The 18,009-nt window shown below is 39.3% G+C and overlaps 1 protein-coding gene across 1 annotated transcript; it reads left to right on the forward strand.

Annotated features, from left to right (window-relative positions):
- Positions 1 to 5,555: 5,555 nt before the first annotated feature.
- LOC121417131 (zinc finger protein 37-like) lies at positions 5,556 to 17,880 on the forward strand. The gene is made up of 6 exons (XM_041610714.1): positions 5,556 to 7,363; positions 9,588 to 9,696; positions 10,140 to 10,282; positions 12,041 to 12,142; positions 12,549 to 12,629; positions 17,055 to 17,880. Exons 1-6 carry the CDS (start codon positions 5,573 to 5,575, stop codon positions 17,172 to 17,174), a joined length of 2,346 nt encoding a protein of 781 aa, XP_041466648.1. The 5' UTR covers positions 5,556 to 5,572; the 3' UTR covers positions 17,175 to 17,880.
- Positions 17,881 to 18,009: the final 129 nt, after the last annotated feature.

An 18,009-nucleotide genomic window follows, 5' to 3' on the forward strand; every position in this document is an offset into this window, starting at 1 on the left:
AGCTTAAAAACTTTGGAGTGTATATTGAAAAATGAGGACATTTTTAATGAAGAGGGAATCTTATGTAACAGTTAATTTTGCTGGTTCTATTTAATCTGTACTCTTACATTTGGCTTTCCATACTTTATTGTTTACATTCAACTTGTTTATTTCCATTCCAACTCATCTCATCCTTCTTTCCATCCTCTCAATCCACATACATTGTCATGATCTCATCTTTCATTCCATCTCCACAATACATCTCACATAGCAACACAGGTTCATTGCATTTCATTCTTTCATTCAGTTTCCCCTCAGTCATGCTTCCTGGTTTTCCATTAGCTTTCCACTCCACATGGTCTTATTGTTTAATTCTCATTAGGATTCAGTTTAACTCATGATCACCCTTCTCTATTCTCTGATTGGTTTTTTACACTTCCAAACTCAGTCTCCTATGCTCTCCTGTAATTCAATCTCCAAAGCTCACCTTACTTTAATTAAACTAAAATTATTAAACTGAAGATAGGGTGAACACAAAATAAATTAGAAGTTGACAAGATGAAGTCCAGATCAGCACTGACTTTACTTTCCAATCTTCTCTTCTCCCAATGTACCTACATTGGATAATCATACAAATCAACCAATCAAATATAAGGAAAATGGTATGAACCATAAAATGAACTAACCCTATTTAAAAATAAGAACCAATCAGAGAATAGAGAAGGGTGATCATGAGTTAAACTGAATCCTAATGAGAATTAAACAATAAGACCATGTGGAGTGGAAAGCTAATGGAAAACCAGGAAGCATGACTGAGGGGAAACTGAATGAAAGAATGAAATGCAATGAACCTGTGTTGCTATGTGAGATGTATTGTGGAGATGGAATGAAAGATGAGATCATGACAATGTATGTGGATTGAGAGGATGGAAAGAAGGATGAGATGAGTTGGAATGGAAATAAACAAGTTGAATGTAAACAATAAAGTATGGAAAGCCAAATGTAAGAGTACAGATTAAATAGAACCAGCAAAATTTACTGTTTGGTTTTTAAATAGGGTTAGTTCATTTTATAGTTCATACCATTTTTCTTGTATTTGATTGGTTGATTTTTATGATTATCCAATGTGGGTACATTGGCAGAAGATAAGATTGGAAAGTAAAGTCAGTGCTGATCTGGACTTCATCTTGTTAACTTCTAATTTCTTCTGTGTTCACCCTATCTTCAGTTTGATAATTTTATTTTAATCAATTAAAGTAAGGAGAGTTTCAATGTACAGGAGAGCATAGGAGACTGAGTTTGGAAGTGTACAAACGGTCATGTTACACTACAAATGTAGTGTCCCGTTTTCAGCTTGTCTTTCTCGCTCTACTTGAATAGTGAGATAGGAATCCTCTTCCTGAATTCCTGCAAACAATCATAAAATAATCGCAAATAATATTTTTGAAATTATGGAAACAAGTGTAGGATGTTTATTTTGTAATTTTCCTATTTTGTTTATTAACTTGTGTTTTCTTCAGCTGCTTTACAATTCTGTTCCGTACTAGACTTATGTTCATTGTCATTTCTATTTTACTGCCCTCGCAGTCTGAACTTAGGTTATTTGAGCTTAAAGATAATCAGTCGCCATTCATTCATTCATTCTACTCTGAATGCCTTTCCTCTGATTCTCTTTTGTCATCTTCATTCATTCTCTATTCTCTCTTCAGGTATTCCATTCCTCACCCGACTCCTTAATTTCTACTTACATCATTATATAATTACAAGACATATTTGTCATCTCATCTCATTCCTTATATTGGTTTATGTTGTGCATTGGATTCTTACAATTTAGTTCGATCTTTCCATTCATTTTATTTTGATTGATTGGCTCTACTTGATTAAAATATCTGTAAATTATACTATGATTCTGAGTTTTACTGAGGCAATTAAGGAAGCCCATAATAAAACAGTGCACAACCAGACCCCTTCAGTTCTGTTTATTTAAATTGCGTCTCTACTTCAGTTTCACTTATTTCCCCTTTGGTTTGATGATTGATTTGAGCTACGATTTAGAACTTAGATTATTTCCCAAACTCGAACATATAAGTTTTTCAACCTTATACAAGTAATAGCTTATCTAAAAACATCAGACAAATCAAGAAACAAATTCATTTAAAGTTTGAGAAACCAAGCTTAATTGGTGACTTAGAGGTCAAGTTCGCCATCTACATGTTCATTTGAACCAATACAGAAAAATCAAACAATTAAAAGCATAATGTTGGAAATTTTCATCCTAAACGTAACAAATAAAATTGTTTTTTTACACTATGGTTATAATGATAGCTCAATGATGGAAATGGGAGAGTTGATAATATCGCTCACTCACTATTCATTTGTGTTTAATTGTATGAATAGACACAATAAAGACATATTAATTATTCATTGTATGAATTATTATAACCACTTTTTCTTGAAAGAAAATTGTTGAAAGTCAAAGATCTATTTATTACAGTTAGGGCTATTCATGTTATCGCTACAATAATGATGTTTCCTCTGGTTTGTATGCCATGTACCCTGAATAGCGATTTTTACCCACGAGATACTCTCGAAAGCACATTTTAAAATGACGCCCTTAATTCATCACTTTATCTTTTTGCATTTTTTTTCTTTTGACTGAAATTCAACTTTTCATTTTGGTGGAATCCCTCTAAAACAGTGACGGCACAATCTTACGTGCATGATACGACCCCCAAAAGAGAAAATAAACTTCCAGAAAGGGAAAGAAAAAAAGGTGGAGGGGTGAATGCTATATTATACTGATCTCACAAACGTATATTTTAACAAAAAATTGCTTGATCTCTTCGCCGTTCACTTCGTTTTAGAAAAATTTCCCACATTTTATGCTGTGGCCACGACAATGTCACTGGACGATCTCCGTCGGAAAAAAAATCATACTATCAATCCAAAAAAAGGAAAAAATCCATCAATATTTTATTATTGTCATTGAATTGACTTCGAAGCAGGTATATTAATTAGAAACAGAATTAAATACTCCGAAAATTTGTGGCCGGCAGCCACTGTGCAGCCCAGATCGACGTACCGGTACATGGGTAATTATGTAGCTCCTATATCCCTCGTATTCTTGAATGCCAAACAGCGGAGGGCTTATAGCAGGATTTTTTTTTTTTTTTTTTTAATAACTGAACGTCTTGTGTCATGTCCTGGGGGGCGTTTCATCAAAGGACTTGTCGGACGTTTTATCAAGTCCCATTTTATCCGACAGTTACCATAGGAACAGTGCCTCTCTGCCAATCAAAATCATGGAAAGATGTCAGATCTGACAACTTGACGGATGAATATATTGATGAAATCCCATGAAATGCTCTCCTGATGCGCAGCTGGGTTTGAACTCCCGACCCCTCCGGCTGTGAGACGGAGATCTACCAATATCCGTGATGACGTCATGATATGACATCCATCTTGAATTTTCAGTTGACTGAGCGACGAACTGCTTATGCTGTTAAAAATCGGAAGGGGAATCACCTATTTTTTGACCAAGCCTCTGCTCTGAATGCATCGAATCCGAAGGCCGAAGCTGGTGGTTGCTGCTTTTCTCGGTTTTCTGACGTCCAAAATAATGAGATCAGAGATAGATCTAGATCTGTTAAGGGCAGCTTAAACTATTCGTCGTCTGTTATTTGTGAAGCCTGAACTGAAGCAGGCCAAGCCAACTTTGAACTTGGGGCAAGGGCCCACGTCCACGCCGAATGATAAAGTTGGTGAGCGATGAGCTGCTTTCGAGCTTTCCTTTTAGTTTGCATGCCTGTTGTTAGACATGGATAACCGTCGTTTCTGGGGATTTATTCAACAATTTCTGACATTTTACTGTAATCCCCATTCATGTATGGTGAGTGGAGCCAACGTAGTTCAGCGGAACAACCAAAATACAGAGACTGAAGCTTTTGATCTAGCCTAGTGTTGAGTGTTGTCATGGTTGTGAGTGTTGACTGCCGGGTTGACTTGACTGTTGTTGTGACACAGACACCTTCCTCGTTCTCCTCTAGCAAAAGCTTTGGTCTCTGTTAATGTTATATTGGTTGTTCAGCTGAACTCCGTTGGCTTAATCACTCACCAAATACAGAGAGAGGAGAAATAAAAAAAAAATGAAATGTTGAAAAACTCCTCCAAGCAGATGGCTGCCAGCTGTCTAGTTCTCCTCGATCCTCCCACTCCGCTACCGTGCAATTCCAACACTGCATGCACTGCACTGATGTCAGGCCGCGGCTGAGCTCAATTCCAGACTCAACTCAGCTCAGGAGGCCATTTTTAAAAGTTGGGTAGACATAGACTAATTTAATTGACAAAAATTAGTGTAACAGGGGTGTTGCACTTTGAATTTGCCCAGGATCTTATTCGTCAGCGTCAAGCAGTTGAACTTGAAGAATCAATTTTTGATCAGAAAAAAACTGTTTACTATTTTAACGTTAGTGTAATACTGTCATGACTGTAAATAGAATGGAACAAAAAAGTAACTACTAGAACTTCTAACTTAGAAGTGGCATGGGCACGCTAAAGCCGGAAGCCAAAGCCAGACTTGGAGTGCTTATGTCAGACAAACCATGCAAAGCTAAGGTTTCATATGAATTTAACAGAAATAATTTCTTCATTATTTATTAATCCATCATGTCCATTAATTCATTCATCCACTCTAGAACAGTTGAATATTTTATTCATCTTTTTACATGTTTTTCATTTCTTTCATCTGTGTTTTATAATCTTTTTCCATTTTTGTTTTTAGTTGTCACCTCATCAATGATGAATTCTTAAAATCTTTGTCATTTCTAATATGTCATATCTCCTAACACAGTAACAGGGGCAGATCCAGGATTATCCTAAATGGGGGGGGGCACATTTTCCCAAGAAAAAATTGACAAGCAAAAAAAAAAAAATAAAAAGTCTTCACTTTCAAGGGGGGCACACTTGTTTTAACAGCATTTTTACATAACAAATTTTGATAATTGTGCCCCCCCCCCCCGGATCTCCCAGTGTCTCCTAATATACCATTCTCACTATGTTGTATATTCTTCTACTTGTACATTCAGTAATTTTTTCTTTTTGATTTTTTTTTTCTCTTCAGTATTATATTTTGGGGGTATATTTCCGTTGATACCCACAATCAAAGTGTTCATTATTTATTTGCAATATTTTTGTCTTTTTATGAGTCATCTCTTAATAATATGAATTATCTGCTGCCATATTTATGAAGGAAATAAACAAGAGGTGATCATGCATGATAGCAGTTAATAACAGGGGCTGCGGAACAGTTTTCAAAGTGGGGAGGGGGGGGGGCTTATAATGAAAAAACACACACAATCATATGGCAATTTTTACGCTTTTGTACACGCTTTTGGAAAAAAGTGGGGGGGGGGGGGTAAGGTCCCCCGCTTCCGGGCCTTGAATAAAAAGTAAAATGAACAGAAAAACACACTCATTGAAATGTCTGTTTATGACTAATGATGACTTAGAACTATAAATTTTCCAAGTTTTCATTGTCGCCTCATATATATATATATATTTTTTTTTTTCTGTTGTAGGTGTGCAGCTGACGAGAATGGCAAGTACAAACAAGTCCATCTTTGAGAGTCATGTTGAAACGACGTTGTTTCTGGCTGCAATACATCGCTGCAAAATATGCAACTTCTACTCATCAGACAGTGGGGAGATTGGCAATCATGTAAGGAACATCCACATGAGAGGGACTGGCGAGGAAGGGGAGCAAACCAGAATTCCTGAAGGGCCTCTCGAGCAACGCGACTCCGAGACACCGTTAAAAACAGTATTGAATGAAATACAGAACTTGCAGTGTTTGAAATCTATTCCGAAAGACCAGTTTGTCTTAAAGCATTTATCTGGTTTGCAAAGGAGCAATGACCATGGCGTGCCGCAACCAACAGCCACGCAGGATCAAAGTGCAGAAGATGTTGGTCGCTCTGATCCTGAAGTGAATCTTGCTAAATTCTACCAGTTTCTGATTACTGAAAGCAAATTATGCCGAAGGGAACAATCTCTAATGGAGACGGCTGATCAGCCAGGAGACGATGCGAGGCAACAGGTTGAGACACAAGCTTCACCAACAAAATCTCTAGGTGATAAGGAAAAGTTGACCAAAGGAATATCTGATAAAGAGTGTTTGAAAGAAACAATCACCACTAATAAGAGAAAGGAGAATGATTCTTCTATATCAGAATCTAGCTTGAAATTTGATTTCAACAGAGCCTATTTATCTATGCTTGCTGCAGCTAAAGTAAAAAGCAGCAAGGCAAAGGAGAAAAGTAAAGAGAAAAGACAAGGTTGGGTATTAGATGAGCCAAGTGCTGACAAGACACAGCCATTAGGTGAAGATGTCGTCAAGGAAGAGGATTCTGGATCCAGCAGGGATCCTACTCAAGATTTGCCTCAGCCTCAAGGTTATCAATCAGATGCTGCAGCAGTGTCAGCACTGTCAGAGATGGAAAATGCGGGCAGTTCAAGGGAAGCAAAGGACCCTCAGGACAATGAGAGTATAGACACGAACTTTGATTCATTACCTGGAACTTCCACAGAGGAAAACATGGAAACGTTGTCATTGGACAAAGATCAAGGACAGATGCAGGAAGGGGCCCAACCGACACCCTTGTTGACGCTGGATGGTTCTAAGCAGTTTGGTGTAGACTTCCAGGCGATAGCTCAAAGAGCTTCACAGACCAACCCTGAAGCCACTACCATCACGGTAGTACAGCACACTGGTGGCAATCGCCCACCTATGACAATCCACTTCAAGAAAAGCCATAAAAGTGAGGCTATCATCCCCACTGGAGAATCCCTGGGGATTGAATCACCTTTCTTGCGCAAGAACTATGTCGGTTCTAAGATATTCGCCTGCAAGGAGTGCCATTCCCGGTACAAGACAGCCAACGAGCTGGAGCGGCATGTCGTCAAGAAACACCAGAAGCAAAAGAGCTTCCTCTGTGAGATTTGTGGCGATGCTCTTGCAACGCGCGGCGGGATGAAAATCCACATGGAACGCAAGCACACAGAGATTAAGTTCCATACGTGCGACATCTGTGACTACTCAACGCGATCAACCACAAGACTTCAAACTCACATCAAGAAGCACAACAAGGAAACGTCAGAGTACTTCTGTAAGCCATGCAAGAAGAGCTTTGTCTCTGCGTCTAAGCTTCGCCAGCATGAGCATTCGCCGATGCACAAGAACGCTGTCGACCCAATTATCTGTGAGCATTGTGGGTATGTGACCAAGAAGAGGGATAACTTCCTGGTTCATCTTCGGAAGCATACTGGTGAGAAGCCGTATAAATGTAGTCACTGTGACTATGCCTCAGCTGACGGAAGCACACTCAAGGTAAAGTAGACTTGAATTAAGGGTAAATTGTACTCCAGGGGGCCGTTTCATAAAGCTGCTCGTAAGTTAAGAACGACTGGTGAACCTTTCTTACTCGCTAAATAATCGCCAATGAACATTTAATGGTGAATATCATTTACCATAAGAAAGGATCACCAGTCGTTCGTAATGTCGCTCTTAACTTACGAACAGCTTTATGAAACACCCACCTGGGCCCCATCTTACAAAGAATTGCGATTGATCTGATTAGACTCAACTATGGAAAGCCAGCAACGCCCACATCTTTGTTTTGAAGGACATTTTGCAAATTTCTTGCAGAAAAAATTACGACACTGATGGATTTCCATAGACTTACGATTGATTGGATCAATTGTAACATTTTGTAAGACGGGACCCAGGGCTCCGTAACACAAAGGTTTGTGATGAATTGCAAATATGAAAGAACCGCGCTGATTGGTTCCCGGTCAGTATTTTAAACAGCATGCATGCAACAATGATCGTGATTGGTCATTTAGCGATTGATTGCAAGCCTTCATGTTACGGAGCCCAGGTGGTGTGTCACAGAGAGTTAAAGGACAAGTCCACCCCAAGAAAAAGTTGATTTGAATAAAAAGAGAAAAATCCATTTCATCAAAAGCGGATGTAAATAAAGAAAGTTATGACATTTTAAGGCAGATAAAGCAATAAGCAGACGATCAATCAATGGCAAATTTGCAATGGAGTGCATGAGTATCGTTTGATTTTATGACCTAAAATTGACTTGTGATCAGTAGCGAGTTTAATTGCAAGCTTCTTGCAACACCCCATCAGAGTCATGCTCAAGAGCCGATGCACATGATGTTTAACATGCAATCTAATTGATTATTACACAGTAGTGCGTGTGATTGATTGATTGCATTTATTCTTTTTCATTCCAAAATTTAACAAAAGTTACAATGTAAAGCATAACACAAAAATATCATATACAGAAATGAAAAAAGGGAACCCACTGGAAAGCAAAGCTTAATAGTATGGGTTCCCTGCAATAAATAGTTAAAGTATATATATTTGATCAATGAAATTCAATTCGTAAATTAAAAAGGTTTGTACAATGAAAAAGAATACCAGTGGGGTCAAGCTTTTTATGTTTACTCACTAAGTTACAATTAACAGAAAAAAATATTATATCATACCCCTGCTGAATAAAAAAAAAACTGAGTTCAGGAGTGTGTGAACAGACAATCACTTGGACAAGACAGGACGAATACTAAAAACAAAACAAAGACAAAAAACAAAAAACGGCACACACACAAACAAAAACAACAGGACAAGATAGCAAAAAAAAGGAAAAGAAACAAAACGGCACACTTCCTCACGTGTCATCTCTGCTGCATGATTCAACCAGTGTGATGATGCTTTAAAGGTCAAGTCTTCCTGAAAAAATATTGATTTTGATAAATAATCAAACTAACATAACCCTGAAATTTTCATCAAAATGGAATGTAAAATAAGAAGGTTATGACATTTTGATGTGTTGCTTATTTTTCACAAAACAGTGATGTGCACAATTCAGTGACATGCAAATGAGACAGTCAATGATGTCCTTCACTCACTATTTCTTTTGTTTTTTATTGCTTGCATTATATGATATTTATTTTTTACATATTTGACAAGGACTTTGCTGAACCATATAGTATTAAACAATGGTAATTCCACATGATGTGGGAGAATTAATCGTTGTTTCACTTGACAATAATGAGAAAATTAGAATATTTCATATTTCATATAATAAAATACAAAAGAAATAATGAGTGGATGATGTCATCAGTCTCCTCATTTGCATACCAACCAGGGTGTGCATATAACTGTTTTGTGAAATTAAGCGAAAGTTTGAAATGCCATAACTATCTTATTTTACATCCTATTTTGATGAAATTTTCAAAGTAATGCTTGCTGGATTTTCTCTCTTTTTTGAATCAACTTTTTGTTGGGGTTGACTTCTCCTTTAGATAAGGATTAAACAAATTCATATCAAATAGAAACTTGTTTAGAAGATATCACGAATGATAATTGTTTGATAGAATTCAAAATAGCAAAATATTCAATACTTTTTTATTTTAAAGTTTTTATCTGGTGGTAAGGAATTCTATTCGGACAAAGCTTTGTGTTGTAAAGTGTGTATTTCATAGTAATCAATTATTGATCAAATTAATGGTCTCTTTTTCTATTTTTTTGTCCATTGAAGCGGCATGTGATGGCTCTCCACTCTACTATCCGTCCTTTTCGCTGCTCCCAATGCCAGTTCTCTTGTGTAGACAAGAAAGGCCTCAGGATACATATGCGAAAGCATACAGGTTAGAAACTCTTTTCGCTGCTCCCGCTGTTTCCTTGTGTGGATAGGAAATGCTGTATTAAGGGTATGTGCAAAAACATGAATAATATAGGATTGTTAGCAGGGGCAGTGCCAGGATGTATTGATGGGGGAGGGGACAACTCATGTGATGTCATATCTTTTCTCAGTTGAATAAATGGTAATACAACTTCAGACCTCTCAATTATACTCTTTGCATGTAGCTGCTTCCATTTTCTTTATCCTTTTTTTTTCACAACTTAAAAGAAATACAAGGGGGAGGGGGATGCCATATCCCTTGTTTAAGACATTTGCTAAAGCTGTTTTACAGATGAAAAAGGTAAGTACATGTACATAAGCTTTTGGGCAATTTCTTATCATTTTCCCATGATTTTCTGAAGTCCTTGCCTTTTTAAACATGATTTCTCAATTCTACCTTATCTACAGGTGAGAGACCATTTACATGTGATCTTTGTCCGTATGCTGCCAAACGAAGCGGTGCCCTCAACATCCATCGAAGGACACACTTACCTGAAAAGACATCTGTATCCAGTTCTAACGATGGTTTAACTGCTGGTGGCGCTACAGACGTATGTGACCTTTGACCTTGGTTTCACTACTTTGTCACCTATTTCCATCTCACCCTCTTTCTCTCTCACCGCTTCCTCACTCCCCCTCTTTTTTTCTTACTCCCTCGCCCCCTCTTTCTTTCTCTCTGTCCCTCCCTACACTCTTTCTACCCTTATGTTCCTTTACCAATGTCTCTGGTGTCAGTGCACCACCGCAAATTTGAATTAAGGTTCCAATGGTTGGTAGTAAAATTAATAGTGAAGTCCTTGTATGTGAATGGTGCCCAGTAGAAGGGGAAAAGCCCTCAAAATAGTACGATTTTGTATAGCACTTTTATGACAAGTGTTCTATGGATACATGTAAGCCTATACAGTGCGTCCCAGAAAAATAGAAACCGAGATTTAGTGATGATTTATCATAACTTAATCACAAATAAAATAGACAAATGACCTACCAACGTAAAGCTTAGAATCTCCTCTTTTATCTGGTACTACTTAGATTATTCCTCATTCACGCATGAGTGAGCAAAAACAATTCAAAGAAAGGATGCCAAAAACTCATTTGGCGGGGGATCTAAATTTCAAAAAGAAAATCACATGACTAAAAAGTTCAGTATCTGCTCTTTTATTTGATACCTTAATCACAAAAAATGGTCAAGAAGTAGAAAAAGTTATGATCCCTCGAAACAATGCTTTATTTCCATAATTTCAGTAAATAAACGTGTTTTCACCAATTTCCCACAGAAGCTATCGCGCGGTAACAAAATAGTTAATGCATGGCTGATCGTCAACAAAACGGAGCGTCGAATGAGTTTGAATGCTAGCCTGTAAAACCTCTTCATTTTATGAAATTATTGAAATTCAAGCCTTATTTCAAATAACCAGAACTTTGTTATTCCTTGACCATTTTCTGTAATTGAGGTATCAAATTAAAGAGCAGATATTGAACTTTTTAACAATGTGGTTTTCTTTTTAAAACCCAGATAAGGCCCGCCAAGTGACTTTTTGGAATCCCCTTTTCAAATTGTTTTTGCTCACTCATGCGTGAATGAGAAATAATTTAAGTAATTCCAGATGAAAGAGGAGATTCTAAGCTTTAAAATGGTAGGTCATTTGTCTATTGTATTTGTGATTAAATTATGATAAATCATCGATAAATCTCGGTTCTGTTTTTTGTGGGACGCACTGTATAATCACCCCTGTCCATGTATCCTGGCTTGTCCACACATAATGTTTGCACTGTCTCTACACGTTGGAGGACTGAACATCCTGCTTGGTTTTCAAGTCACATGACGAAGGTCAAAGATCATTTAGGGTCAATGAACTTTGGCCAAGTTGGGCTATTTGTTGAATTACTACTTCATAACTTTAAAAGTTTATGGATCTGATTCATAAAACTGGGACATAAGAGTAATCAAGTATCACTGAACATCCTGTGCGAGTTTCAGGTCACATAACCAAGGTCAAAGGTCATTTAAGGTCAATGAAATTAGGCCATTTGGGGGGGGGTATTTGTTGAATTGCCATGAGGGGTGCAGCATTCCAACTAGAATCTTTGACTCAATTACTTGGAATTACTACATATATACTTCCACATCCTACTTGGTACCCATTTAACTTCTGGGTGGACAATCACAACTGTGGATTGGCACTTTGGCAAAGGTCGCTTGGCCCCGGTGGGATTCAAACACATAAACCTCTGATTACAAGGCAGGAGTTAAAACCACTACACCATCATGTTCCACTAAGTTTATTTTCTACCCGTGTATTTCATCTCAGGTTGCTTCCTACGTGGATATCAGCCACGCTCCTTCCGGACAAGTGCCTTCCGTGTCATCCATTATTGTAACTAGGGGCTATCCATCTCAGAGGCCTGCTGAGGTAAGAAAACATTGGTTTATATGTGAGAATGAATTATACAGAGTATCCCACAAAAAAAGAAACTCTTTTTTATTAGGAATATATATCAAAATTATCAAATATATTTTTGTTTCAAATTTGGCATTAACAGAATGAGTGTAATTCCTTTCTTTGGTTTGAGATCATATAAACTTAGTGGATTGGTCACACATAGTAGTAGATTAAAAAATGAGTATGTGAAATGATAATAACAGACGAAGTCGGGGTAAATATTAGAAAAAGAATAGAATAATTCTGACCACAATTAATAATATAGAATATAAGTACCAAGGCTAGGTACATGCAATCTAAAATGTCCAATAAAATATTCAAGTATTGTGATTATTATAATTACAATTTATCTCTACTCGAATAATTTTTTCTTCAGACTTCAGCTACAACCAGTGCTACTGCCATACCTCCTGGCCACCAGGGAATATCAAACATTCACTCTACTGCTCCTGGGCAGGTATATTGAATTATGTACAGTAAATCATTACACTCTCTAAGTTGGCAACATAATGAAAACAACGAAAATCACTGGTCAAAGATGCAAATTGGCAACTTTTCTTTAGGATACATACTAATATCATGCATTTAAACAGTTGGTTTATCCATGCAATAGTATCATATGAATGTACATGTAAAATAGATGGATGTTGCTAATTTGAGGAACACTTTTATATTAACTTGACCTTGTGAAAGCTCTGTAACATTTTTATGTGTTACATTAAGAGAGCCTGGCCGACTACAGTGGATAACCATGGGAGTGTTTCATGAAATATGATTTTTAACTGATAATTGTTATAAGCTACTGATATCCTAGCATCTGATTAGCCCATTTGAAATTTTTCAGTCAAGGTGAAACACTCTTCCGTCATCTGTAACATGAATTCTTTGTCTGGATCGTGGACATAGATGTACAAAGTATGTGTAATCGCTAGAGGGTATTCATTTGTCTCGCAATCTACTATGGTCAACAAGGAAATTCGTGATCACTCTCGCAAAAAGTGTTCACTGGCTTTCTAGGAAATTCGTGATCACTCTCGCAAAAAGTGTTCACTAGCTTACAAGTTCACGAGCTTTCGAGTGCCGCTGCAACTCTTTATCAAGTGACAAAGATTGTCTGATATCGTACTCTATTTATACTAATCTCCAAGACCGTACGCACAAACGCGAGAACAATAGGTGGGCACTGATCCGTTGTGTGATTGGTCAGGAGTTATGCAAATAAGCCGGGGGTATATGCAAATACGCCGTGGGTCGGCAATATGCAAATGAGACCAAAATTGGCGGGCTCGCTAGTTTCCCGTGGGCGGGGGTTGACTGGCTGAGCGGTCCCTCGATCGGGGCCGGGAACGATCGGGTCGGCGTGCACTGCCAGGTAAGGGGTATTGTGCTGTCGGATGGTTCGCATCCAGAAATCGGGGATGTCAATCCCGCTGTCTCTGTTGAAGTTGTTAGGACAAAGACGTATACTAATAGCCTCCTTAATCCTGCGTGTATACCAATGTCTTTCTTTGGCAATGCAATGTACACCCTCCCAATCTGGGTGGTGTTGCTTCTCCCAAGCATGTTCTGCCACCGCGGATGTGTCGGTTCGCTTAACCGAACATCGCGCTTGTGTTCAGAAATGCGTTCAACTATCGGTCGGGCTGTCTCTCCGATGTAAGACCCGTCACATCCCTGGCAAGGAATGTTGTATACTACGCCATCACGTCTGTGATCAGGGATAGGGTCTTTGGGGCGTACAAGCTGTTTGCGTAAGGTGGTGTCCGAGCGGAAAACCGTTCGGATACCGTGACCTTCTAATCGGCGTTTAAGTTGTTGTGAAAGGCCATCTATGTATGGCAAGACTGTACAAGTCTTGAAAACCTTCTGATCCCTTGGTGGTTGTTTTTTCTTGAAAGTATTCTTGATAAAACGGCGTGGGTAGCCGTTGCTGTATAAGGCTCCACGTATGTGTGCTCTTTCTTTCGGGAATTCAGGCGGGTGAGTTATAATACGTGCTGCTCTGTCGAACAGACACTTAACAAGACCCTTCTTGACCGATTTGTCGTGATGAGAATCATATGGTATGTATTGGTCTGTATGAGTGGGCTTGCGGTAGACAGAGGTGGAAAGTTTCCCGCCCTCGTGTCTTTGGACTAGCGTATCAAGGAATGCTAATTTCCCTCCTTGTTCAGTCTCCAGAGTGAACTGGATGGACGGTTGCTGGCTGTTCATGTATGCGAGTAGGCTGTCTGCTTCGGAATTATTTACAATTATGAAAGTGTCATCGACGTATCTCTTCCACACCCGTGGGCGGCATGTGGAAGGACACTTGGGCAAAGCGTTCTGTTCAAATCCTTCCATATATAGGTTAGCCACAACCGCTGAGACTGGGCTACCCATTGCTGCTCCTTCTGTTTGCTCATAGAAAGAGCCTCTGTACAGAAAATATGTGGATCTGAGGACGAACTCGAGGAGTTCGGCTATTTGTTCAGGCATAAGTGTGGTACGTTCTGATAATGTGGGGTCGGATTGCATGCGTTGCAGGGCCGTACTGCATGCGCCCTCTATCGGTACCGATAGAGGGCAGAACGCTTTGCCCAAGTGTCCTTCCACATGCCGCCCGCGGGTGTGGAAGAGATACGTCGATGACACTTTCATAATTGTAAATAATTCCGAAGCAGACAGCCTACTCGCATACATGAACAGCCAGCAACCGTCCATCCAGTTCACTCTGGAGACTGAACAAGGAGGGAAATTAGCATTCCTTGATACGCTAGTCCAAAGACACGAGGGCGGGAAACTTTCCACCTCTGTCTACCGCAAGCCCACTCATACAGACCAATACATACCATATGATTCTCATCACGACAAATCGGTCAAGAAGGGTCTTGTTAAATGTCTGTTCGACAGAGCAGCACGTATTATAACTCACCCGCCTGAACTCCCGAAAGAAAGAGCACACATACGTGGCGCCTTATACAGCAAGGGCTACCCACGCCGTTTTATCAAGAATACTTTCAAGAAAAAACAACCACCAAGGGATCAGAAGGTTTTCAAGACTTGTACAGTCTTGCCATACATAGATGGCCTTTCACAACAACTTAAACGCCGATTAGAAGGTCACGGTATCCGAACGGTTTTCCGCTCGGACACCACCTTACGCAAACAGCTTGTACGCCCCAAAGACCCTATCCCTGATCACAGACTTGATGGCGTAGTTATTTTGGTAGTATACAACATTCCTTGCCAGGGATGTGACGGGTCTTACATCGGAGAGACAGCCCGACCGATAGTTGAACGCATTTCTGAACACAAGCGCGATGTTCGGTTACAGCGAACCGACACATCCGCGGTGGCAGAACATGCTTGGGAGAAGCAACAGGGTGTACATTGCATTGCCAAAGAAAGACATTGGTATACACGCAGGATTAAGGAGGCTATTAGTATACGTCTTTGTCCCAACAACTTCAACAGAGACAGCGGGATCGACATCCCCGATTTCTGGATGCGAACCATCCGACAGCACAATACCCCCTTACCTGGCAGTGCACGCCGACCCGATCGTTCCCGGCCCCGATCGAGGGACCGCTCAGCCAGTCAACCCCCGCCCACGGGAAACTAGCGAGCCCGCCAATTTTGGTCTCATTTGCATATTGCCGACCCACGGCGTATTTGCATATACCCCCGGCTTATTTGCATAACTCCTGACCAATCACACAACGGATCAGTGCCCACCTATTGTTCTCGCGTTTGTGCGTACGGTCTTGGAGATTAGTATAAATAGAGTACAATATCGGACAATCTTTGTCACTTGATAAAGAGTTGCAGCGGCACTCGAAAGCTCGTGAACTTGTAAGCTAGTGAACACTTTTTGCGAGAGTGATCACGAATTTCCTAGAAAGCCAGTGAACACTTTTTGCGAGAGTGATCACAAATTTCCTTGTTGACCATAGTAGATTGCGAGACAAATGAATACCCTCTAGCGATTATTTCAATCCGCAATAATGAACCTATTTAGTATTAAAGTATGTGTATTTTAAAGTGCATACATTGTCACCAATAGCATCTCTAATTATCATTTTATATATATATATATATATATTTTATCATTTAGGTAACATGAAGTGAATACAGTATGGAAATATACAGAAACCAACAATGGGAAGGTGATATGCACATATCAATGGTCTGACTTGAAATTATAACAAAATAAGAGTAGGGGGGAGGTACATATATGCTACATGTACCTAATTTATTATGTATTAAGATAAAACAGGCACAGTTGATTAAATACCTTGCTCTCTTTGCAATTTACATAGTACCTAATGCAGAGTCTGAAGTAGTAAGACTAGATTCAGTACGTAAGTACTGTGGCTGGGCTTATACAGACATAGGCCCGAATTCACAAATATGGTTTTAAAAACCTTTGGTTGAACCCATGGTTTATGCAGATTTCCTGTATAAATTAGGCTTATTTACCGCATACCAATTCTGATTAGGCTTTTGTCACAGTTCGCCAAAGTGACGCCTGATGCTGTGGTTATCCTTGCAATTTCATTCATGAGTCCACTCTTTTTAAACAGTAGACTCATGAATAGAATAGTGTACTTAACCATGGCAACAGGCGTCAATTTGGCACACTGTCAGCCCATCAGCATTGGACATTTATAATCATACGTGGTAAATGAGCATAATTTATGAGGAAATCTGCTATGGGTTCAGTCAATGGTTCTAAAACCACCTTTGAATTCAGACTACAGATTTTGATGTCTAGTCTTCACTCCATACATGGTATAATTGGCTAGAGTGTAATATATGAGTATGTTCTTGCAGACTAATCTGTAACAGGTTTCTCTTCCCCTCTCTCTCTCTCTCTCTCTCTCTCTCTCTCTCCATACAGATTTCAACACAGGTCATCAGTTCCCAAGGAGACCAATCAGTTGTCAGTTATCTCTATGGCAACCTGTGTCACGATGTCAAGGGTCAAGGTCAAAGTCAAGAGCCATTGAGCAAAGTTTAACAGAACAGTGGCAATCAATCAACATCCTCAGAAAGCAATTACATCTTTATTTTTATGCAATTAGAGCCCTGTTGCAGAAAGATTTGTGTTTAAATACAAGTTAGGAAATCAAACGCAAGTCTCAAATACACGCTTCCGGTTCTTATTGGTTGAGAAACAGGTTGCGATTGAATTTTGAAGTTTCATTCGCATCTCTTTGGAACCTCCATTTGATTTTATTGGTAGCATGTACACGCAGTTCTTTCTGCAACAGACGTAAGATGTAAATTTTGAGGAGACGTGCAATAACAGTTCAGGGGACCGTTTCATCAACATTTTTGTCTGACAAGTTGTCAGATCTGACATCTTTCCTTGATTCTGACTGGCTGAGAGGCAATGTTACTATAGTAACTGTCGGATAACATGGGACTTGTCGGATAAAAAGTCCGACAAGTCCTTTCATGAAACGCTCCCCAGTGCTCTTATATCTACCTACCTGCCACTACTTCAGGACCTGGGTCCCGTCCAACAAAGAGCTGCAATTGATGCGATCAACCTCAACTCTGTGGAAATCCATCACTGTCATAAGTTTTTTCTGCAGGAAATTTGCACATTGTCCTTTGTTAGCAAGAGAAGCATACAACATTTTCAGGAAAACAATGAATGTACCGGTTACACTTCGTAATTCCGAAGGTTCGTAATTCCGATGGTTCTTAATTCCGAAGGTTCGTAATTCCATAACACGTAAATTGCCTATACCTCGATGTTCGTTAATCCGAAAACATAAAGGAGTTCGTTAATCCGAACATTTCTGGCGTTATTCCGAAGGTTCGATAATCCGAAAACGAAATAAGGT

This window comes from Lytechinus variegatus, chromosome 6 (assembly GCF_018143015.1).
Source record: "Lytechinus variegatus isolate NC3 chromosome 6, Lvar_3.0, whole genome shotgun sequence".
Lineage (NCBI taxonomy): Eukaryota > Metazoa > Echinodermata > Echinoidea > Temnopleuroida > Toxopneustidae > Lytechinus > Lytechinus variegatus.